The sequence below is a fragment of the Argentina silus genome (assembly GCF_951799395.1).
Source record: "Argentina silus genome assembly, chromosome: 17".
NCBI lineage: Eukaryota > Metazoa > Chordata > Actinopteri > Argentiniformes > Argentinidae > Argentina > Argentina silus.
In genome coordinates this window covers 4,858,782-4,884,745 of record NC_139671.1, presented here as the reverse complement: position 1 = coordinate 4,884,745, position 25,964 = coordinate 4,858,782, and the positions used below count along the sequence as shown (strand labels likewise).

At 42.3% G+C, this 25,964-nt stretch overlaps 1 protein-coding gene across 2 annotated transcripts in view; it reads left to right on the top strand.

Annotated features, from left to right (window-relative positions):
* The first annotated feature begins 1,071 nt into the window (after window positions 1-1,071).
* snx17 (sorting nexin 17) overlaps window positions 1,072-25,964 on the top strand; it is a 29,137-nt gene continuing 4,244 nt past the window's right edge. Inside the window, exons 1-11 of one of the 2 annotated variants that reach the window (XM_083688674.1) lie at window positions 1,072-1,775; window positions 8,575-8,649; window positions 11,524-11,641; window positions 13,040-13,104; window positions 14,563-14,673; window positions 15,395-15,485; window positions 17,776-17,863; window positions 21,186-21,255; window positions 21,966-22,058; window positions 22,381-22,584; window positions 25,551-25,676. In XM_083688674.1, the coding sequence (XP_083544800.1) occupies window positions 1,716-1,775; window positions 8,575-8,649; window positions 11,524-11,641; window positions 13,040-13,104; window positions 14,563-14,673; window positions 15,395-15,485; window positions 17,776-17,863; window positions 21,186-21,255; window positions 21,966-22,058; window positions 22,381-22,584; window positions 25,551-25,676 (1,101 nt within the window). In that variant the 5' untranslated portion in view covers window positions 1,072-1,715. Of the gene's footprint in view, window positions 1,776-8,574; window positions 8,650-11,523; window positions 11,642-13,039; window positions 13,105-14,562; window positions 14,674-15,394; window positions 15,486-17,775; window positions 17,864-21,185; window positions 21,256-21,965; window positions 22,059-22,380; window positions 22,585-25,547; window positions 25,677-25,964 lie in introns of both variants that reach the window. The other variant, XM_083688673.1, reaches the window with a different exon arrangement.

Sequence of the window (25,964 nt, the reverse complement as noted above, 5' to 3'; positions counted from 1 at the left end):
GCTCAGTTCCAAAACTCTCACATGTTTCCTACGGCGTCACCCCCCTCCTCTGCTTCCCACCAGCACCAGCAGCACTGATCTGAAATGACTGAAAAAGGTCAAAACTCGATGGCGACAGTGGAATCCAATCAGATATTGCATTCACTTTCTAATCCAGATAATTGGTCAGAAATGAAGAAAGGACAGAGAAGAGAACATGCTGTTATGAGTGTGTGAACGTAGCCAAAGCTTCACTGGCATTACATTTTGCGCAATATTTTCGCATAGACTTAACTGATCCTCAGTCAACACTGCCTTATATTGCGCGACAGTTTTTATTCAGACTGCGTTTATGGCTATGCCTAATAAAACACAGCAGCAACAAAGAGAGGGGGTGGAAATGAATGACGTGTTTTGCCATAGTGTCCACTTCTTTGATATTGACGAAATCATCATCATTTATTCAGCTGGGTGAATGTGTCTTTGGTATAGAACATGTGGGCAGTCTACCCGCGAAAATTAAGGCGATAGTTTTTCGTATTTCACCACATCCACACAAAATAACAAGATATGCTACAATATGATAATAAACTGCTCAGGAAGCTTTAAATAATTCATGTCCTGTGCAGTTCTTTGTTTCTTTCATTCAAGATAAACAAAGAAAACATGACAATTACGTTTTTTTCATAAACTTTGATATTTTTCTATTCAATTTACAATTCCTTATCTAAAGATTCTTGATAACGATGATTTGAGGGAAACTGTTAAATTCGTCTGGACGGTCATCTGACTGTTTTGACACTCCAGAAGACACCATCAAAGTACAGGGGTCAGCGTACAAAAAATAAATGCACGGAAGTTATTTGGAAGCCATGGAAAATTAAAACATACACTTCTGTTATGTGTATAGCGTAAAATTAAATCATTTGGTGCGTAGATATTGCTTAAAACATATAAAATCACATTTTTGTAATGTTTGAAATAAATGTCATCCCCTCTCAAGAAAATGGTTTGGACCATGGGACTGTTGCAATGCCTCTTGATGAGGAAAAGGATACATATTGAATGCATTACATTGTTAAATTCCGACAATGTAGCCACTTCTTCGACCTGTGTCAAGTTTGTTCATTTTTTGAGCTGCTTGTTCTCAAATGCGTCTTGTGTTGGAGTATTTTAAGGAGGAGAAGCAGACAAGAATACAACACCTCTGATTGTTTTTCCCTCTCTCAATCGTTTGTACCATTAGGGGTACGACGGGGGTTTTGCAGTAACAAACTGCGCTTTTTCATCCGAAAGTTCTCCTGATTACGCAAGTTCGTGGAATTGTCGGCACGAATCGAATAGGATTGCTGTAATACGGTGAATGTTTTTAGACCATACGATACACAGTCGACGAATAAAGACAAATTAAACGCCAACAATGAAGGTGGAATTACCTACATTTGCAACATGGCTGCTACAGGGACGCTAGTGGCAAAAGTTTAGCACTGACGTGGGAGAAGTTTTATACTAATCCAGTTAGTGCAGCAATTGTTGGATAAACACAATTAGTCTTTCGTCGCCTCAGGCTGAACAACGGAGCACCGTGTGGACCTGAATGAGTGTGTGCAAGACCACTTTCTTCAGAGGATACCACCAACCAGTCGCTAACAGCCTTTCTCTGGATTTGAGGGGTCTTTTCAATCGCAGATAGTGGTTAGAAGGACCTCTCGTCCAGTTTTTGAACTGTATCTAAAATGCATTTCTCCATACCTGAAACGGAGGTACGTTCAGGAGAAAATGGATCAACATATGTGGTGAGTTTCAAGACATTATCAGCGTTCAGAGCAGCTGCATTGTACCATTCCACTGTTTTTCAACCCCATTTTACGTGTGGCTTAAGGTTGATCCACGATATAATATAAACTTGCCAGGACTTGACTATTATAATAGGCTACAACATGCGTTTTCCCGTTACCGCTGCAAGTTTGTGATACTACAAGGCATATGGTTTACATATGTTGCCTAGATCATTTACATCCTCAGCCTATAACCTCTTTTATTACCTATTTTACCTTGTGGATCTGAAAATACATGATGATTTCTACTTTCATGCACGCAATAGAAAGTAGTGATCTAGACAAATGGACTGGCATATCCATGTGGCCTAACAATGAAGATATTACAGCTGCAATTTTAATGCAGTGTTATTTTCAACGCCGTAGGCAACTTAATTACATGTGTTGATCTGGGTATAAATCCTGTGACGCAGTGGCACCTGATACTATTTCACCCGTCGTTTCCTTCATGCCCTTTCGCTGTCATGAGAAATCCATTTGACATTATCTTGAAAGACAAACATACTGTAGGCGTTGGTTGTATTTGCCTATATTTTATTAAGTTGTTTTATTTCTTAAAGTAATGACCTGACCTCTAACCTCCTAAATATTTCAGGATTCCACCAAGAATGCCGACCTGAGACTATTAGGAGCCACCTAGAATGATTTGAAAATGCAGAGTTGTCAATGAATGCATAGCTTGGTTATGAAGCATTGTTATGGACCTGTGAACTCACTTCAGTACAACAGTCATACAGTACAATAGTCCCTTTTGTTTTTTTTGGAGATTGAATCAGAAGTTAAATCCCTTTTCAGATTTGAGGTTTACCACAATGATATGGCAATCAAACATGTTTTTTCATTCATCGTTAAATACATAACCCGTCCAAGAAAGCTTGTGTTGCAACTTAAGGCTTTGTGTCCATTGTCTTTACACTGCAATGTCTTTACACTGCAATGTCATGCGATCAAAACTATTAAAAGGGGAACTTGCCACTGCCTATCTCTCACATCCAGGCCGTCTCCACTCAAATTTAGTCTGCAGCAAAATGTCCCAGTGCCTTGTTGTGTTGACACTTTCACTGAGCAACACTGGAGTGTGGATGATTCATAGAGGTTACTCAAGGACTCCAGCAAGCAATGAGACATGGATATTATCAAAAATGTTCAACCATTAACTATGAACAACGGAACGGGAACAGTAAAGGGCACTCAAACTAGCGTCAACTTAAAGAGACGTTTCAGCCAAACTCTTACAAGCACTTTTAAGGATGAAATTCAGGGATGGATTTTCTCAGAATGGGTGCTAGCCAATGAAATGATACTTAAGTTGGTGTGGGTGTGTGCACGTGCATGTGCATGCTTGCTGCCTCAGCATGTCTGACTGTGATACACTGATGACACATCTCACCCCAGTCTTTAGGGGCCAGTCGAAATTCCTTTACTTCTGCCAGATGTTTTGACACCAGATCTTTGGCATGAAAGGAGTTTGGTGTGAAATCATGCTTTCCCTTTGTCCTTTCACACTCATCTGACATTTGATGACATCTTGATCCCATGTGCACAAAAAGGAGAATTTATTGGAAGCCTGTCAACATCTGTGATCATGCTCATGTTTGTGGCTTCAATGGGACAGAATCCTTGTTTCTCATACAACTGTCCCCTTTTAAAAGGCCTTCGCGGGTAGATCATCATGTAGTGAACAGTGTTGTGTAGGTGTATGTGCAAGCATGTTTAGCCCTTGTAGATGTTGTATTTCTCCTTGTAAGACTTCTCATAACAGTAAGATGTCACACCACAACAACAACAACAACAACATATGTTAATAGCCCTTGAGCTGTCCTCTCATTCTCCTGTACAAAGTTCATAACAGTTCTGAGGCCCAGCCTTTGAGTACAGTCCTGCGACCTTACCGTGTCTGCGCAGCAGAAAGGACTTGGACGTGATCTTAATGCAGGGGGATTGTCTGTGTACCTTGGAACCAGGAGCCCACACACACAATGTGCCGAGTTTGCATCGGCTTTAGAAAAACAAGTGCTGAGCTTTTTAAATGGCGGAATTCCTGTCCGAGCTCAAAACCCTTTCTTTATGACTGTTCACACATCCTGTGTGCTCACAGGCACATTCTTCGTTCCCTTTTAATGTGGGTGTTGTACGGACGCTGTGAATGATTCAAGTTGATGTGGTAATTGATGGTGTCTTGTTTACTTGCGTGCTGAAATGGGTCAGGGCTTGTTAGCAGTGCTTTGATGTTTTGATATCATCAATTAAGTTCTAATGCATTGCCCTGTGTCATGTTTCAGAGAAATGCCTCACATTCCAGTCTGAATGCTTCATAATGTCCTTTGAGCTAGAGTATACTGTAAATTGGAAGATTTAATTAAAAATGCCTGAGAATTAAGGGAATATCCAGCTCCAGGTTCATTGCTGATGGTGGTACTGTATAAGGGCTTTGCTCAGAGAAGCATGAAGTGAACACTAGGTTTGGATTATATCAACGTTTTCTCATTTACGATATTAGTTAAGAAAATATCACGAAACACGATAATATGGTGGAGACAGGCCAGTGTGAGAAGAAAGAACTGCCCTGCAGTACATGGAGTGTATGGTTGATATGGTTGATGTTGTAAATAGTCTGGTGACGGATGTTTTCACCAAAACACTGCACTTGTAGTTATGCACATAACTGGAGTTTTAAGCACTTTTACAGACTATTGTCTGTAAGTGAAGATATGCCACAAACTGGGGGTAATAACAACAATACAGATTTACCTAATATCCCATAGTGTATTCATATCCTGGATACATAATGCATGTACTTGATGTTAGTGACTCCGCTCTGTGGAGCAATGCAGTACTAACCCTAACCCTCAATGGGCCAATCCTGACTGGAGATAAACAAGTTTTGGGTGTGTTTCATTTTAATCACGCTTCTGACATAATGGTTAGTTTGTTTGCCCCAAAATTGTAGTGATGCATGCAAATGTGAAAGTTCACAAAGTGGCCATGTTCCCCATTAATTTGTTTTCTTCTTCCTTGTCATGTGCGCAGAAGTATTACTTACTCATCCTTCCTTCCTGCCTAACGCTGCACAATTATTTTTGCTTACATATGCATCTTTTGCAAAAAGAAAATTATTTGACTGTACACAATGCTTTCCCTGGCTGTAAGCTATGTGTTGAGAGGGTTTAGTACATTCCAATACCATCTGACCAATAGCATACTCCAGCTGCTCGATTGTATGGTTGAACCACTAGCATCCTTTTACTCTGGGGTCGTCCGAAACTGGTTTTGTTTTGACAGATGACACAGCATGTTGACTGTAAATATTCATAGGGAATGAACAGAAGGACAGAAGATGAAAGTGCTGACTGAGTTTGTAAGCCTTTGACATTCAAACAGGAAAGTTCTCCTGCCAATGTATGCGCTTCCTCTGATCCCTGGCTAAAACCTGTCCTCTACGGTACTTGAGTTTAAGGATGTTTTCATATCATACAAATAATTTAGGCTGAGTGGGTTAGGGTTAGTCAGTCAACATTTGAGAGAAATAATGGTTCTCTAATGTTATCAAAATGGCGTACGTATCTAGATTTCAATCCAGTGGCAGCACACACACGGAAGTCCTCTAGCACCGATCACCGAAAATGCTTATCCAGCTAAAGAGGCCAACTTTGGCATTTAAGCAACTTCTCCTGAGGGCACAGTTCACACTGTTGGTGCTGGTGCTGTCATTGAAGTCGAGAACCGCCACTGGCATTCCTGCAATATGTTGTATATGTATAGATCAGAAAAGTAGCTGAAAGTCCATGATAGAACATGGTTAGAAACATGGGCATGCGGGTGATTAAAAATATTGTCTGTTAAATGGTTGAGGAGAAGCAGGAGTTGTGTGGTTTGTTACCATAATATCATTTCACAGCGTTTGAGGAAATATTTATAGTCAATGTCCTCAGAAATGTGTATTGATGAAACTGTGAACAATTGAAAATAGCAGTTTAAATTAACTGGCCTCTCTGTGATTGCATGCTAAATTTGATCTCAGTCACATAATTGTGTTGTTGATTCCAAAACATTACTGTTGCCGAGAAGGAGCCAATCATCTTTCTTGTCAAAACAAACGGTAGTTGAGGAGTGGGGCTATGAAACACACCCATACATTCCTCATTGTGTGTTTTGACCACTGCGTCATGGACTGTAAGCAACATATGTTAAGATAAAAGATGGAATTTATGCGTTCCCTATTGGAGCTAAGGTGGAATTGAATGTCAGAAGTGTTGGCGAGGCAAATTCACACTTCATTCATCTAGCTTCCTTGATGAAAATGAAGATGGTGCAAGTAGTGTTTACAGAGGAAGGGTGATTGATTTTGCTTCAAGGCAGTATTGTGGGAAATGAGAACTGAGTCTCTATTCCGTAACTAAATTATCTCCTTCTGAATTAGATTTATCCACTGTGTTTGTTCCTCATTTAAATTGCAAAGCAATCATACTGTCGAGTGGAGACTTTCAATTTATCTAGTTTAGGCCGATATCTAGCTTTCTACATCCAAGTAAATGTACAGTGCCCGCTATAAGTATTGGGAAAAGGAAGCATTGTTTCTTCTTTTTGCTCTGTACTGTAACGGTTTGGATTTTAAATTGCAGCCATCTTCAGTTGTTTGTTTTTGAGGGTTTTTTGCCTTAAGTCCCCTCTTCAGCAAATGATCAATTGGTTCAATTGGATTTAAATGTGGAGATTGACTTGGCTATACTAGAACCTTCCACTTTTTGGCCTTGAATAACTCCCATGGTCCTATGGCAATATGTTTTGGGTCATTGTCTTACTGTATGGTGAATCGCCGTCCAATTAATTTGGAGGCATTTGCTTGTACTCAAGCAGACAAGGTGGTATGCTGTAAATCTTGGGCAGATCCTTTTTTCTCCAAACTTTCCTCTTGCAGTCACTCTGCTGCAGGGCAATTCCACGGTAACAGAATGACCCTGGGACACAATTTTGTTGTTGTTGTTTTGTTTGGCTTTCAAACATATGCCGAACAAAAAACATTTATCAAAGTTGAACAAACTATACAACCTCTATGCACAAGGACTACTTCTAACAATTCCAACTGAACATTTAAAAAAAAAAAACATTTACTTTAACAACTATGCAGCTTCAAAGTTTGGTAACAGAATGTCTCCCTGGGTTTTTTATGTAACCACATTTCCCCTAAGCCCCAAATTAAGATTCAAATATGTCTGCAGAAAGAGTGTGGTGTAAGCTATCATATGATACCTTGAGTTTGAAAACATCTCTCTTCGTTGTTGAGCTGCAGTAAGTGAAGTGGATCCAGTAATTACTAAATGGGTCCCCTACAGAAATGCATTATTCCTGCATTTGAATGTCATTCTGTACATGATGATGTAGTTAAAATAGGTAAACAAAGGTAGACATATACAATAGACACTCTTGTTAAGGCAATAATGTATTATTTTATCAACTTATACAGTGTATAACATTAAAAAGGGAAATTGACAACAACTCACAAAACACAAGAAATGCCTTTGAAACTTTAAAAAGACATTGGACGTGCACTTTATTAGGAACACTATACTAATACTGGGTAAGGCCTCCCTTTACTCTCAAAACAGCCTCAATTCTTTGTGGCATTGTGGCAGATTCTGGTCCATGATGATATGATTGCATCACATAATTCCTGCGGATTTTTCAGGTGCACTTTCAAGCTGTGAATCTTCCGTTCTACCACACCTCAAAGGTGTTCTATTGGATTCAGAATGAAGGCCACGACTTTTGCTTTGTGACATGGTACATTATCATGCTGGAAGTAGCCATTAGAAGATGGGTAAATTGTGGCCATGAAGGGATGCACATGGTCAGCAACAATACTCTAATAGGCTGTGGCATTCAAGCCATGATTGATTGGTATTAACGCACCCAAAGTGTGCCAAGAAAACATTTCCCACACCATTACACCACCTCCACCACGAGAAGGTGTACAGGTGTTCCTAATAAAGTGCCCAGTGAGTGTATGTGTCAGTGCGCTCTTTCATGATGAAGATAAATCCATTGATGTCCTTTTTGTAGAAGTGTGAACACGTGTCAGCATTCTCACTGTAAGTTACTAGCGCTACATGTTTGTGTGATTTGCTGGCTTTGCTTTCCCCACTGTCCTCAACAACAATGTTATCCAAGCGTTAAATGAGGGTGTTGATGCGGTGCTTGGTGAGGATGTTGATGCAGTGGTTTGTAACTACTACTGTATGATTCCCCACTGTTTTAATGAATACTAATTGAATATAATTCCCTGAAAGACCAGTAGATTGAGCTAGAATGCAAGAGTCAAAGGTAGACTTAGCAATATGACGTTTTCACAGGAAGTGGAATCACTTTTCAGGTGTTTCAGCTTTATCCAAGTAAGAAGTTTCACTTGAATGCACAAGCAATGCTACGTGTTACCCACGTGACAAAAAAGGCTCCTGATTGAATTGATTCAATTCGGCTAGTTATCTGCGCCGGAAGTCGCCCCTCTATTCTGTGACATGATTATATCGCTGAGTCTACCTTTTTTAATTAATACAAAGGTCATAAGAAAAGCCGAATACCACAGATGCACAAAAGGCACGTGACATGTTGGTGTCTGCTACCATGTAAGGCATTTGGATCAAATCGATCCGGACCTTCTGAGGCACAGTTTCTTTGTAATGTTGCAGACCCTTTGCTCTGTCTCTTTCTACCCCAGGTAGAAGCTGGTCCTCACTGTTTTTTCTTCTCTCTCTCACAGGCCTACAACATCCATGTCAATGGTGTCCTGCACTGTCGGGTACGCTACAGCCAGCTCCTGGGCCTACACGAACAGGTAGGCTGAGCCGGCTCACTGGAGTTCTCATGGAATCGCAGTGCAACGGTCCAGTGGTTTGGGGGCTCTTTGTGACCTCACAATATGTCCTTTTTAGATTTATTTTACTCAGGACCCGATGGTTCAAGTTGGCGCTCATGGCTTTAGCTTAGTCGGATAATGTGGTGTCACAGAGCCGCCTGGCCTTTTTTTTTTTTTTTTTTTTAAAGACAATTTTTTAAAGTCAGGCAGGGGGGGCAACCAAGCTAGACAGCAGGGCCCAACCCACCTACGCACTGGTAGGGGAAACGCTGCTGGGAATGTCAAAACATCACCTCTGTGTCTTCTACCATTTCCTACACACAGTCGACATGCCGTGCGTGATGTCACTAACAATTACAGCCACAATTGCTTGATGTCCAGCCTTCCTCTGGCTCTGGGGTTCAAGTAAACAGCCAGTGGAGTAGAAAAGGTGGGGAGGGGGCGACATGGAAGGAATGTTCTTGGCCTTTTCACGTCTTTCTCACTTCACCTGCTGATAATTGGAACAGTTTGACTCTCCAGCCAAAAGGTGCTACAGCAGAAGAAATGCAAGGGTAGCTCCGTATTGGTATAGAGGCAAAAGGGGAAAGCTGTTGAAAATGCTATGTCCTCAGCAAGAGAGCTCAGAACAGGATTACACCCAGAAGGGCATCAATGTCGAATGAATTGATGGTAAACAGGCCTGAGGAAGGGCTCAGTTGGTGCCTAGAAACACTTTCCGTCACCTGGGCAATGCTAGGCGCTGTGACACATCTCACAAACCAATCCTTATGAAGCGGTACACAATCAGTCTCAGCCATATATGAATACATTATCAAGGAAAGGGCAAACTTTGGTGTCAGTCTTCAAGGCTGTTATCCAGTCTGTTGCTAGGTAACAGGGCACGGGGAAGACATGGTCAGATCAGACGACTACCCCACAGGGGTTGCCATGGTGCACGTATCCCCTGCCAACCCCTTTGGTGATTGCAGCGCAGCTCCATCCAATTACCTCTGACAAAATTTGAATGTTAATGGTGCCGTTTTGTAAATAATCCTCCCCTGCGTATTTTCCCCGAGCATTTTAGTTCCTCAAGCTCATCTGTAGTCTTCAGTAAATACTATGGGGAAAAACCCTTTTCAACCAGATCCCTGATGCTGGTTGAAAGTCTATGTTGAATTGACAGTTATTCCAAGTGGCAGTTGGGGAATGGCTCTGTAAGTTTGCAGCCGTGTCTACTTTAGTGGATCCTGATCTGTCACGAGCGTGAAGTATCTGCGGCGACTGAGGTTGATTTGTATTCGTGAGCGACATCGTCCAGTGCATCGGAAAAAACCAAAGGGCTGCACATTCTCTCGTGTGCAGTGTGCTCCATCTTTGTGATGCTTTCCCAACCATGTGACATGACTAGAGACTGACCGATTCTGGATTTTTGTGTCAGATATTGATGCCGATTTATGGCGGGTAAAATTCACAGATAACTGATATCTGCAGATTTTTTTAATTCTTTTACAGAATTCCTTTTTAGCACATTTCATTGGAAAACAATAGCAAAAAGATGCTCTTAATGCTGATAATAATAATAATAAATAATGCCTTAATAAATAATGAAATGATCTCCATTGAGTAAATACTTGAGAATTTCGCCAGATGAGAATTTCACATGTTGCACTGCATATTGATATCAGTGAGTTGCTGTTCAATCTAACTTGTGACACAGTTTGATCATCTACTGAATTATTTTTGTTATACTCAGTTATATTTCTTATATTTACAAAAACATACAAAAATTCACTGTGAAAAGCATTCTTAAAACATACTGTTAGAATACCCCCTGCACTTTCTGCTTGCCAACCACTGTAATTTCTAGTAATGGTTTATCCCAGCCCTCCCCCTCCCCAAGACAAACTTTATCAAAGTGGTCCATTCCGCTCTCTTCATGAGAGTAAACAAACCTGCATGGAGCAGTACCCAAGCTGATGATGCTATGACAAAAGGTTAGCTAGAACGTCTGACTCAGAAATTCATGGATACAATGGGACTGTTAAGATGTAGCCTGAAGAGATGTGTTTTCAATCTACGGCGGGAGATCGGTAGTGACTCTGCAGTCACTGCAGACATCACCAGGAAAAACTCTGGACTCTACCTATGGCTTATAACTTGTATGGAAAAACTGCTGGCCCTACTGATGTGTCTTTATGGCACAGACCTTTGGCCCACAGCGATGCATAGATCAGAATTAGACATCATTTAATCTTTGTTGATCCTACCAATGCAAGGGTTTAGTTGAAACTTTAATGTTCAAAGCCAGAGATCTTCTAACGATGAAAAAAATCCAACTTCAATGTGAATGAATGATTTGAAGAGACCTCTAAGACACTAAATAAACTAAGCATGGCTAGACATCCAGACGTGAGCATATGTTATGCATGGAAACTATCCAGCTATCCACCAAACCAGGCTTGAAATAAACCTGTGATTCATCTTCAACTGCACGCATACACCACTATGAGTAAAACAGGGTTCTTCAAGTCTGGTCCTGGGAACTTGTGAAGATGTGTGCAGGTTTTCATTTCAACTAATTAAGGCTAAAACAAAAGCTCAATTAAATGTCCTAATCAAATAATTTGAATATCAAACATTCCAACTAAATACGATTTCTGTGAATCTGTGTTACAATATTTCAGAAATTGATGTTTTTCAGTTCATTAGTTCCCTTGAAACAAGCAGTCATTTATGCTCAGTTGGAATGAAATCCTACAGATTAGGTTCCCACAATCAATGTTGAAAAACAATGGCTGACTTAGACGCAACATTGGCCTACTAAACTATACACTTATTGACATCACCATAATTGTCTTTGTGTCCCCACAGATAAAGAAAGAGTATGGCAACAATGTGGTGCCCGCATTTCCCCCAAAGAAGATCTTCACACTGACGCCTGCAGAGGTGGAACAGAGAAGAGAACAGCTGGAGAAATACATGCAAGCTGGTACGCTGTGTTTTTGGGCATTGTCTTTTTCCTGAGGGAAGGAGGGAAGGAGGGGGGGGGGGGGTACAATAGACAGTAGCTTCTCATGTCTCCCTTGGAACATTGTTAGCCACTTTGACCCAAGGCTGTCTGCCTGACTTACCCCTGGTGTGGTTCTGGGCACCATGCAGGCTGAGACTGGTCTCTCTATGCCACATCAGAGCTCTGAGCACAAAGCAAACCGGGACTTGGAGCGATCTTGACACGTGTGAAACCAGACATCCTCACACTGTTCAGCGCTCAGGCCCATTTATGAACATGTTATTTATTCTTTAGGATGATATTCAGAGAAACTTAATAGACGCGGGGTTGAGTGAATAGTTCAAAGTACTCCAAAATGAATTACTCACCGTTTGGACAATGTCTTTTTCAGAAGTGTTTTATATATATATACTCGATTTTCTTTGGCAACATTTGAGTCTTTCTCAACTAACTTCTCAAGTTAAAGGCCCCAAGAGACATATATCCCAGCCTAGGCGGCCCCAGCTATTGCATGACATTTCCCAAGCAGGTCAAGGGTGAACTTTGGCCGTACACACAAAGCCAATGGAGTGATACTGGCAGCAACGCAGAACATTTGTTTTAATCCGCTCGACCACTGGCAGTTACGGCAGAACAAACTAAGCCTTGTTGGGGAGCGTATTTGCTCATAGTCTGGGAGCACACACACACACACGGTGTTCTTGGCTGGATGCTAACTTGGTTACATCATGGTTTTTAACGCGGTTATGGAAAATTAACTGCCTCAAACAACACAATCTGCTCAGAGTGAATTGACTCGTTCAGCCCAGAGCATCTGTAGTGGCCAGCTCTGATGTCTGTTTTCAAACACACTGCAACAAGCATGAAAGTAAACAGTGGACATAGGCCAGGACTCTCTCCATCTACACTTGTGTTTGTGCTCTCCAACACTGTCACGTTATTGCTCTGCACAATCAACCTCAGCCTCCTAAATGGAATAGAACAGTTTAATAAACAAACTGGACAAAGTAAATATTTGTAGAAATGGCCTCGTTTCTCAGATCCTGAGACATGTCACATTTAATTGGTTCCTGGTCTATAATAATTTACAGATACTTGAAGCCAGGCCAGATGACCAGTTAGCTATTCATTGAGGGCCCGATGTGCTCCTTTTCATGAGGAACATGAGGTTTGTATCCTCAGATATGAGTCGTATAGTGCCCTTGTGATCCCATTTATATACTATGAAACATATAATACAGAGTGAAGAAAACATCAAACATTTAAAAACATCTAAAACAACCCTCAAACATTCACACAGAATGGTGAGTGTGTGACCAATGTAGAGATTATGTTGCCTTTATGACAATACCCATCCTCTTTTCCCCGCCCTCACAGTTCGTCAGGACCCCATGCTTGGAGCCAGCGAAATGTTCAACAGCTTTTTAAGAAAGGCCCAGCAGGTTGGTACCACTTCCACCAAACTATTTTCTGTTACGTAGGCAGACTCATGAGGAGGCCATGGCTCTTATGAGCCAAGAGGCTGACTCAGTAATTGCTTGCAGTCTTTGTAATTGCTTTTGGCCACAGTTTGACTTAGGAGGTGAGTTGGCCATATTCTTTATGTTTGTCATGGTTCACTGTATTACACGTTGTAATCTGATTCTGTGTGCACGTGTATTTAAATACTATTCTGTGTGCATGTATGTAAGTGTGAAATGATTATTTCAGGCACATCACTATGAAGAAAGAACCTCCCTACTCTTACTAAAATTTTACAACAAAGTTACACCCAGTGACCATGTTGTAATGTTATAAATGAATCATGAACAGATGTTTTAGGTATTGGAAAAACAAGACGAGTTATCATAAATCCTAGTGAATTTTTTTTGTAACAGTTTTTTTATCAATATTCCAAAACATGACGAGAGAAATTATTGAATTGGGAAATGTTTTTATTTTCCTTATTCACTAAGCATGGAGATGAGCACAAATACCCTAATCTTAGTTTTGGTTATTGTGGGCCCTTGTACTGTAGCTAAAAGGCTTTTTCGTATGCTTGTATGCATAGAACATTGAAATTAGATTGATTAGAATGAATATTCATCAGTGTGGGCTCCTCAGAGAGGTTTTGCTATTGGCTCATAGCGGGAGCTGGAATTGAGAGCGATCGCTCATGTGGTGACCTGTGTTGCTAGGATAGTGTAAATCTCCTGACCCCTGTGACCAGATTCATCATTGTGCAGTCAAGTCGTGCCTATTCTGCGTCTCTTCCTCCTTCCCTCTCTCTCCCGCCCTTCCTCCTTCCCTCTCTCTCCCGCCCTTCCTCCTTCCCCCTCTCTCCCGCCCTTCCTTCTCCCTCTGTCTCGTGCTGTGAAGACAGCAGGTGGGAAGTAGAAAATTAGTTACCGCCCGGCCTTGTCATTTCATCACTGCCCTGGTGATCGAGATGCACTTTGAGACCCCTTGTCAAGCAGCAGGGGAAAAGGGAAGATTAAAGATGGTTTCCCCAAGCATGAAAGACAGGGAGAGGGAAGGATGAGGTTTTCTATGCCGTAAGAGGCTCTATGTACTGTATTATTCAGTGACAAATCTGGACAATACTGCATATGCCCATATAATCAATGAACATGGCTTGGATGTTGTCCGACTGTAAATTAAGGACAGGATTTGAATTGCACAAGGATCGAAAATATAATTAATACTATGTTACCAATTAGTATACAGAGTGTGTTATAAAACGTTGTACTTTTTATGCAAACCTTCAATGCAGGTATACTCTTACCGTGCCTTTTAAAGTGATCCTAGGGGCTTCAACCCTCTATCTTCCGTCATAACTGGAGACCTATAACTCCTTTGTACTGACTTAAAGTCCTGACCGTCATGACTGCTAGTCATGTAACCCATTCTTAATGTCTCAGGAAACCCAGCAGATACCTACAGAGGAGGTTCCCCTGGAGATTTACCTGTCCAACGGCCAGAAGGTCAAGGTCAACATCCTGACATCAGACCAGACAGAAGACGTCCTTGAGGTAAACAGGCGGGGACATGAACGTGCTGACTCGTAGTCCAGATTCAGTTCTTTCCTCTATGTGAGCAACATTCATGCTAATTGTTTCATTGTAAAAGCTTTCAATTGATCGGTAAGCATGGCGGAACTATGTGGTATCTGTATTCCATACAAAGAATTTCAATAGTTACCCCATACATTAGATCGCAGTGGCAGGAAACCTGTAGGATTGCTTTGACGGGATCACTCTGCCATAAGGATGTGATCACAGAGTACGACAGGTCTTATCTTGGTCATCGCACATATAACACATGCAAACACTGTTACGTTGAAAACACTTGAGAGAAGGCTAGAGGGGGAGAGAAAGTCTGCCAAGCATAATAACATCTCTCTTGACCTAAAAGCAAAAACACGCACTCCACACACTCCAACATGGAGACACACGGCAGTTGTTACCCTGTGCAACACAGCAACAGCTGCCCTTTGTTTCCCAAAGCTATAAAAGTCAAGTGCTCTTCATAAACGGTTGTTACGAGAATAAGTTGACCATAGACCATTTTCTCCATGATACTATTGAAATAAGTTGGACTTCAGAGCTGTATAACTGTCATTCAGTGAAGAAAATGGCTTAACTACCCCGTGTTTAAATATGACTTATGAGGAAATATTACCTCCAGAACCAGACCTCATTCAGCCACAGAAGTAAATGACTGACATGTTTTGACTTCACTTCTCATGTGCAGGCCGTTGCATCAAAGCTTGACCTCCCAGATGACCTGGTTGGTTACTTCAATCTCTTCCTGGTCCGGGAAGGAGTCGATGGGGGCTTAACATGTAAGTATTGACCTTTCAACCTTAACTCTCCCATCCTAAGGTTGGTTAGGAATGAAAACCATGCAATAACCCTCGAGTCTGCAATGTCTTGAGACCCATGTACTGTTATAGACAGCCCCTAGCATGTTCTATATATATATATATATATATATATATATATATATATATATATATCTCAGTAACAGAAATGATCAGGTCAACAATGGATAGTGTTTAGTGTTTGACTATAGTTTGGAAACTGGATGTACTCAGAGTTCTGAGATAAACTGGCTCACATTGTTTTATCAGACCAACCAAGGTCCATTTCCCAGGAAACAAAAGTTGAAGCCAAAACCTGTGTATGACAACTAAGGCTAGTTAATAAATAATGATTGATGAACTTTGATTTGAAAATAGGAATCATTTATACATGAGATACGATATAAAGTGTAGCATTTAACTTGTGCGGTGTTTACGAATAAGACACGCTAAGGATCCATTCATATGGCAGGCCTTGCACCAGTGCAGATAGCTGCATAATGTTTATTTTCCCTAGAGGGAATTCAACTTAAAAGGCAGACTAAACTTTTTAGGAATAGGACATGTCACACGGGTGACATGTTATAAACAACATTTCATGGTTTAGCTCTGAGTTTTCATTCTTATTCTAAATCCCCCTCTAGGACTTCAGGAGCTGTCTTGGCACTGGTACAAAAGCTTAGCAAATCTGGCCCTCAATTTGTAGTCCTACAGTAATTACACTCAAAACAGAATAAGATGGATATTAGCTTTGCCTGCATGGTTTTGTAAATACTTTTGTTTATTTAGAGGATATCAGTATGTTAGCATTCATATTTGTATTCAACAGTGATATTGAAGCATGGATGGTGTGCAATTATGCTTTGAAATTGCAATCTGTGTTTGTAGTTATCATATTTTCTTCCTCAAGGCCGTAGCGAAAATAATGAGAAAAACATTTAGGACTTGACTAAGGTTTCTTCAAACTAGATTTAACATCCGTAAAATAACATTAGAGCATGCCTGTCTAACTATTTAGTCTGTTTGTGTCTTTGTCTCTGTCAGACTATTTGTGTCATATCTTTGCCTCTTGCTGTGCGTGCATGTGTGCATGCATTCCTGATATCCCTCCTCTCTTTGCCCTATCACACCCCAGTGGGGTCCTCTTCTCTCCCTCCGCCGTCCCTTAGGTCTGCTTTTCCACTTTTAGTTGCCAGACTCTCTTCTACCCTCAGTGCCAGATCCTGTCATTCCTGACAGAAAGCAGTCCCTGTTGTGCTCAAATCTAAGCCGGAGGAATCTGTGGATATATATCGCAGGCATTCTGTTCATTCTTGGCCTGGGGTTTGACTTTGAAAATGTGAGCAATATAAAAGAATATGTGCCGTCTGTAGACGGAATCAAACTAGACTGTTGGATAGAACCAGGCTGGCGTACTTCTGTCAAACTATCGACACATTCCAGCTAGAATTTGTTTCACGTCAGACACAAAGCCCCAAGAGGGACTGTAATGCTCTCCAAGCAATATAAATCAGGAGCCCCTGTGCCATATGTGAAGACTTGTCGAGCAGAACGAACAAGCAGCTAAGAGAGCAGTGTACGTACTGTGTGTTCCCATTTTTTGTTTTACTTTTGACTTCCTTATGTTCCCACAAGGGTACACATTCAACATTTTGAGTTGTTCAGTTTGTAGTGTGTAATGTTGCTCAGATTCCTTGAATTCGTACGGGACATTTTGGTTGCTCCAGTTTGTTCTGGTTAGCTCATGCGCTGAGCATTCCGGGCTCTAAAAGGTAGGCAAGCAACACATTCCAGACTTGAATGGCTGACGTTAAATTTTTAATCATTCTGTTTGTAGTGTTTTGCTCGTATTCCTTGAAGGGTACACAACTCGGTTATTGCCAGCTGCTGTGATATCCCCATTCCCCCTGGAGAATGAGCCTCGCGCAACAGCTGCAGCTTGCGCGCACACACGCACACACACACACACACACACACGCACACACACACTCACACTCACACACACACACACACACACACACACACAGATTGTACCCTCCTGGGTTCCGTCCAGATGGACCCTCCTCATCTCTCATTGTTTGTTGTCATCATTGTTATCTGAATGTCCTTGGGATCATGCAGCGCTCATCCCTCCTTGTTCCTCACTCTCTCTTTCACTCCCACTCTCTTTCTCTCTTCTTCTGCTTCTTTCTCTCCCTCCCTCTCTCTCTCTCTCTCTGCCCCCCCCCCCCCCCCCCCCCACCCACACCCCACCCCCCTCTCTATCTGTTAGTTGTGAGGAAGCTGCAGGAGTTTGAGCTGCCTTACGTGTCCGTCACCAGCCTGCGGAGCTCAGAGTTCCACGTTGTCCTGCGGAAAAGGTAGGAGACACCCACACTGTGACACAGGCAGGGTATAGCATTAATGTTTTGGTCTACCAGCCAAGGTGTCTGATGGATGACGAAGGTCACAAAAACACATTAGCATGACTTATGACGCATTGAAAATCACTCCCTGCACAGAACGAGCCTCCTGTAGTAGGCTTTAAGTTTATTTTAATGGCATTTAGCAGATGCCTTTATCCAAAGCGACGTACAACAATACATTTGTTCAAGTAAGTGAATCATCTATCCAACAGTCATCATAAGACGAAGTAATCAATGCTCACACCAGGGGCCAGTCGTAATGCCAGTAGGCAAATTATTATTATTATTATAATTTTTTATTTTTTTTAATATATTTTATTAACAGGGGGGTAGCAGGGGAGCTAAAAATGGTTGTGCACATGCTTAAATTATGCCTCTCCATTGAGTCAAAGGCAAGCTCCGCCGGCCCCATGGTCCCTATTGGTTCAAAAAGGTGCTGCAGCCAGAGAAAGACAAAATGCCTCGATGTCTGCCGCATCTTTACTATTGTTTTCCCGTGGGGTCTGCTGCGTGCAAATTGGACTGGCAAAAGTAGTCACATAGCAAGTGGTCATAGCCAAACAGAAAGCTAACATGTTGGAAATAGAAGCTGCATGATTGCGCCCTCGAGAAAGAGTTCAACATATTTCTTAATCTTAAAATATATTCCGCTAATATCTCGATGTAGGCAATATCCAACTGCATCCATGACGGGCGATGTGTTTTGTTTGACTGTGGTTCCACTGGAATGCATCTGAGCATTTTTGACAGTGGCCCCACCAAAATGTTGGGGTTAAAAAACGCCATTGCTGTTATGCTTTATTTTAGGTTGTAACCAGAGACGTTGTTGCAACTAAGAAAGCTCATAGACTCTGGGGTTTGTTTAACCAACCCATGCCTCCGGCGGAAGTCGCTTTAAAAGTTACCACAGTGGTAGCTTTTATTCAGACGCTGTTTTAGACATTTAGATGCAGCCAGTCAATTGTTTGACCCAGCTTGAACTCTGCATTACCATCCCGTCTGCAATTTTGATGCAGTCTGTGTGTTCGGGCCATTAGAATGCATAGCCAATACACTGGAACATTCAAAGTGTCCCCTGGGCCCACTTAAGGCTATGGAAACCGATGAAGGGGTGAATTATGAATCTCCTTTACTCACACAAATTGGGTTGTGTTGATTGTGAAGGCCTAAGTGAACCCCTCCCTCTCCTTGACATGCAGGACCTAAAATGAAATCCTTTGGACTGACTATCAGACTTGGCATTTCCTTTAGATGTGGCCACCGTTGTAATTATCTCTTTAAGACTTCTGTGTAGTAACTGTGAAGCCGTTACACTGAACCACAAGCTATTGTATTTTCTAGTACTATACATGTTACCAAACAGTTGGGGGTTCTAACCGTCTCCCCATTGAGGCAAGGGCTCTTAACCTGAATTGCTCCAGCATGTCTCCAGCTGTTCCATGTAAGTGAAACCATACAGAGGTATGCCTGACTGTTTATCGAGAGCAATGTCAACAACGAACTATGAAACGGCTCCCAATGAGTCTATCGGACTGTTCCTTAACCTCTGGAAGCCATGTGTGCAACGTGAGACCTCTCTGAAGTTTGCGAACGCGCCTCTTCCTCTCCTCTGCTCGCAGTACCGTCTCTACTCCTCTTCCTCCCTCCCAACCCGCCCCAACTGAGGTAAACAGGATGTTGTTTTTTTTAACCCCAGTCTCCCTCAAGGAAAGTCTTAGTCCTCTTGACCTACTTTTTGGTGGAGAGTTTCTCTGTGCAGAACTAGGGGGAGGAACCCAGGGGGGTATGAAAACATTAGACCCCCAGTTCAGAGGATCAGGAACCGGATTAGGTTGAAATGATTTCTGTTTGCTGGGACTGTCCAGCTCAGAAAAGTAGAAAATATGTGGTTTGGAGTGATGGCATAGTCTTATGTCTTAATTGTTTTAGATGTTAAATAATGGTCCATTTGTTCAATTGAGTGGTATTTATTTTTAAAGGATAAATTCAGAGTTACTATATCCCAGTTAGGTGCCCATTATAGATTAATTTATTAATAGAACCCTATATTATAATGATATATTCTTACATATTGGATCTATTGCTACAAAAGCATCAAAGGGCAGTCTTGATTCTATCCTCCCCCCTTCCCTCCTCTCCTCCTCATCCCCTGCTGGGTTCTATGAATTGCTAATGCAGCCAGGCAACTTGGTTCGTTTTATGGCTAAACTTCTTCATCCTCCAATGTCCCCGCCACGCTGCACATCCTCATTCAGAAGTCTCATCCCAGAAGATTAGGGGGTGTTAAACTGCACACTTGGATTACACCGTCAAAGAGACACGTCGAGACGAAGCAATGCTAATGAGAGGAAACGCAGACTTATCGAAAAGAGGATGAGGAAGTTCCGCTTTCAGGGTGTCTGGTGTTAGATGCAGCAAAGACTGTCGGGGGAACTGATTTATGACTCAGTGAGACTATATGATGGAGGAAATGCATAATCCTAGTATGCGTGCTGTAGGTCCAATCCGTGGCTTTACGACATGAGAGTAGCTGCTAACGGTCCATTTTGGGGATATGGGTGCCTATGCGGTACACCATCATAGTACACCTGCCCATTAATAGACACTCTGAATCTCTTGAGTTAACTGTTATTACGGCCAGGAGCCTTTCCTGGTCAGGTCACATGGTCAAGAAAAACTGCCTCATTCTTAGAACGTTGTGTGTCGTTTGTCGGCGTTCCGAGGACATTTTTTTTTATCAATCTGCAAAAAATGATGTCGGGAACATGAAGCTCTTATGTATTTGAGCAACAGTCCAACGTAAATGCTCTGCTTTCCCAAATGTCTCCTCGGAAATATCAGCTTTTGAAACATTCACCTGAGCTCTTCCAATCTAATGTCTTTGCAGATGTCCCCCGTCGTGTTCTCACTTCTCTACGGGCAGTTAGTTAGCACACTTAGCCGATTAAAAGAGAAAGTACCGGTATTACTGTTCCACCTCATTCTAGGCACACAGCCAGCAGGTGTCCATTTCCACAGTTAATAAAATGATATGTTCAACAAAGACACACCAGTCCCTCATCCAAGACATCAAATGCCGAAGGGAAGCTGTTAATAGCCAAACACGATTGGTTCTTTATTCCGCCTTTGCAAATTGTATTTTATTGAATGCATTTCAGACTGTATAAGGTATTGACTATTTTCCAAATAGCTTTGCCCAACGGGATAATAACCCATTTTAGAATTAGAAATGTGTACGTATCCTGCTAGCATCTCTCTTTCTTTTCTGTGTGTGTAGCTACTGGGACACGGCGTATGACAGTGACGTGATGGATAACCGTGTGGGCCTGAACTTACTATATGCTCAGGTGAGAGGTCAAACTGAGGTCACTGTGTTCTGGGATTGTTTTTGTCTGTTGACTTCAACTGTTTTACACATGGGAAGACGTATACACAGGTTAATCAAATCAAAACAAAACGTATGCATGGTGTTTGAGGTTAATACTATTATATCAGTCTTCTGACCTTATTTAATGTCCTTAGTGGTAGTGTAAGACAGAGCTGGTCATTTGTTCCAAACAGTATTAAAATTTAATGCACTTTATAGTCTTAGAATAACTTATTTTCCTATTTCAACCCTCCGAAGAATTGGCCTGATGGGAACAAGAGAGCAGACCTGGCTCAAAATAGCATTTTTGTGCTAAATTGTTTTCAGCGAAGGAAAACAATTACTATTTGGACCCAAGTCTGCCAGAGAGCTTGACTCTTCCCCTCCCCTGGTGCCTCCTATTATGGGGGGGTGTCGGAGGAGTTGTGTTTGGCAACCTAATGCAAGTTCCTCTCTGCAGCCGCTGCTTTTTATAGCACAATCCCCTTAGCAGCAGCAGCAGCTACATCATGTTTTCTTAAGCATTTTAGGTGTGTGTGTGTGTGTGTGTGTGTGTGTGTGTGTGTGTGTGTGTGTGTGTGTGTAAAACAGTGGAATAGTAAGTGTTGTCTTGTAAAAACAAGGAACACATTTGAGTTCAATAAAAATTGTCTTGTCAGGAAGATGATTTTGTATTCTTTTTCTCCCCAGACGGTGTCTGACATTGAGCGGGGCTGGATACTAGTCAACAAAGACCAACACAGACAACTCAAGTCACTGCAGGAGAAAGGCTCAAAGAAAGAAGTAAGCAAGGACATCTCCCAGATGTAGATAGTCGTTCCGTCTCCCCAACCAGCTTGCAATGACTGCAAGAGGAATTGTATGCAGCCAGTTCTCTGTATCGTAATTATATAGAAGCAGAGCATTAACTGTTGGTGTATTAGTTACACAATTAGTCCTATAAACCCCTTTTGCAACACTGAATACTACATTTTTTTCAGATGGCCTATTACAGCAACTAGTTGGATAACTGTCAACTGTTTTCTTCAAAACTATTTCAAATGTGTGGATGAAGCCATTGCCAGGTTGGTCGTCCGACAGTTGATATCTCCCCCCCCCCTCTCAGTTTATTCGGCTAGGTCAGACGCTCAAGTACTTTGGCTACATCAAGTTTGACGCCTGTGTCACCGACTTCCCCGAGAAGGGCTGCCAAGTGGTCGTCAGCGCCGGCAACAATGAGCTCAACTTCCACGTCAAGCTGCCCAACGATCAGATGAAGGAGGGCAGCTTCAAGGTCACGCGCATGCGATGCTGGCGGGTCACCTCCTCTGTAAGTGTTCTTCTATGGAATTATCGTCCGTGTTCCGGACCTGGGTTCCATATACCGAGCTTTGCTTGATTGAGTTTGCCTGGCACAATGCGGCCAATGGAAGGCTCCCCGAAGTGTAAACCCAGCCCGTATGGCACTCTAAGGCAGACTCAAGTAAACGCTCCCAAGTATTTTGAAAGGAAGGTAGAAATTGAATGTGTTTTGAGGCTGCAAAGTTCGTCTGTCCCACTGTAACCATGGTAACATTTTAACAGCGGCGGGCCGTGAGCGTAGGAGCTACTCCTGAAGGCGGTGATTCCGGGTATCTCTGTATAGTCAAATCTCTGGTAGATCTCATGGGAGTCAACGAGGGCGGAGGGTAGGCATGCAGTTATCCCATTGGAATCTATTTGCATTGCGACTGCAGTGGAAAGTGAGCATTCATGTTTTGCTCTGATGGTGATATTTTTTTTTTTGCTCTCCCCTTCTCTCTCTTTTACATTCACTCTCTCTCTCTCTCTGTCACCCTCACACTCACTCACTCACTCTGTTTCTGTCTTTCTTTTCTCACCCCTCCCCGCTCTCTCCCTCGCTTGCTCCGCCCCCATCTTGCTCCCCCATCTCTCCCTCTTTCTATCTCTCTCCCCCTCTCCCCCCCCCTTGTCTCTTTCTCTCATTAACACAAGTGGAGGTTTAAAGACCTCTTCTCCTCGTATTGTGTGCCAGAGCCATGCGTCTATTTTTACTGTGGCAGCCCTCCTGCTCTCGCGGGCTAAAAGTGCTGAACTCCGCAACATCCGTCTTCATCAGTCCAATTACCCAAACACACAGCCCACGCTAGTTTAGCGCGGTATTGACCCGCGCCTCACGCGTGGGAGCCTCATCCTTTACCTTAATTGATATTGTCTCTGGGCTATGCTAATTCACAGGCGTAGGGTGCAAGGGAGGAGACACACCAATGTAGATATGTGAGGGAAACATGTCTTTGCTGTGCTGCAAGTACACAGTCATCCTCAGGATTCTATGAGATCGCAGGTCTATGATGCAAATTCTTTTTGTTGAACATGTTCTTTTCAAAATAGGATGTTGGCACACCTGTAGTTTCTCCAGGTGCTTTAATGGAAACAACTCAATACTCATAGAACATAAAAACTGGCATTAACTGGCATTCTTACAAACTCTGTACTGGATCATATAAAGGATCATATAAACCAAGGTCAGTAGACCTTCTTCAGGGTTGCCAGTTTTGATTCTTTGAGATCATCTTCTTGAGGAGCCTGCTGAAAAGGAGGCCCTCGTCTCAGTCAGGTTTTTCCCTGTATAATATAACGCTTAAAGGCCCACTGAAGTGAAATATTTCCAGCGTTTTTGTTCGGATAGAAAAATGATTTATTTAGATTTGATTACTAGCTATTCTGTCAGTCACTCAGTTCTGCATCAATACACACATGGTCTTATCAACCTTGAAATCTTTTCTGATGCATTCATGTTCTGTACCACTTCGGGAAACCTGAGGGTTTTTTGTTTTTTTTGCCATTCACAATTATTTTTCCTCCATAGCCTTAATATACAGCATCACCTTGACTGTATTCAGAATTGAGCTGAAAGAACATTCTGGCTGTCAAACTAAAGCTTGCTCTGCTTTCAATTCATGTTTTCCCCAGAAGCAAGGTTAGGCATCTCGAAAAGAGAGACACTGAAAAGCCATCATGACCTTTTTGAATTGCTGACCAGAGCATTATTTCCTCTTTTGAGCCATTTACAGAAGTACAGCAGCAAAGATTCAAATGTTGCAAGGGAAACATTACTCAGCTCTGTCTTGAGTACAGCAACCCAGTCATTAAATCTGAAACCGACTCACAAAATCGACCTCCCACATTGTCCAATAGCTTCTCAATGTCCAAACCCACCCCGTGGAGGGTGACACTCCTTTATAATGAATACTCCCTATCCAAACAAACAATCCAAAACATCCGTTTCACTGGATAGGGAGAGAACCCCCAGTTAAAGCACCACCACAAAGAGCATCTCGTTTAAGCTTGTTACCCAGGGGGAACCTCTTTGGAGGAAGTGGGAACGGGCTGTATATTTCTAAAAGGAGACTGATATAAACAGCGGGGGGGGCGTAAGAGGGACGTAGAGTCCAGAGGAAGCTGTCCTGACCGCAGACTGGAGGGCCCTCGGTGAGGCACAGCACTCCAAAGGGGACCGCTAATGAGGGACAAGTGCCTGTCTCGTGTGTCTGGGTGGAGGACAGGGCGCAGTGTCCTGCTAACAAAGGTTGGATAATGAGAGGTTTTAGAGGAGAGTAGCAGGAGAGACGATGGTAGTGGCTTGACGACAACGGGTAGGTCGTCACGAGGCCAGTTGTGCTGCTTGTCCTCCAATCGAAGTCCAGCATCTCCTGTTTGCAGCAAATAATGGTTGAGCTTGTTTACAAGCTTTCCTGTACAAGACTACTGGAAGCCATGGTAACAGTAGGGATGTTTTTAATGATGATTCATCGTGTCATTGTGATGATGATGATGATGATGACTGCCATACAAAGTAACTGTAATGGGTAGAGCACTTACTACTGTATCAATGTATTCACTGTTTAACTTTGTGGAATTTAACTCAAGATTCAAGATTCTTTATTTGTCACGTGCATACAAGTATACAGTGAAATGCAAAAGTGACAGTGCCACAGAGTAGTGCAACAATACAATAGTTTTAAAATACAATACAATTTAAAATACAATAAAATAAATAACTAACTGTTAGGTTCCTAGACCACATCCCTTTACCGATTCCCTTTCTATCAGAAGGACAGTTGGAATGATGATAATTATTCTGATGAACTATGATGACAATGATAGTAGTGAATAATGATGATGATGATGATGATTGTCTTAATGATCATAGTGATGATGTTGCAGCAGTATAATGATGATTGTTGTGGCCAGCCAAAGTGACCCTCCACATGTTTCTGTCCCCTACCACAGCAGGTCCCGGTAGCCAACGGCACGGCCAACCCCTGCAGCTCAGCCAAGTGTGAGGTCAAGCTGGAGCTGGCCTTCGAGTACCTGATGAGCAAAGACCGCCTCCAGTGGGTCACCATCACCAGTCCACAGGTCAGGGGGCAAGCTGGGGTCAATGTAGGGTCAACGGGGGTCAGCAAAAGGGGAATCAGGTCCCACTAAGTCAGCAGAAATGTACTCTTGTCAATACACTCTGAATGTCCATACGTCCTAAACTGCATAATGTAAACCTTGCTGGACCTTGTGATTTTTTTAGATTTTGTCTTATAATTTTGCTGGTGATGAATATGTTTCGTCCCAAGATTAAGTTTGGCAGCTTAATAATTCACCCAATATACTAAATCATAGATTTGGTTCCTTACCCTGAAATGAGTCTATGGA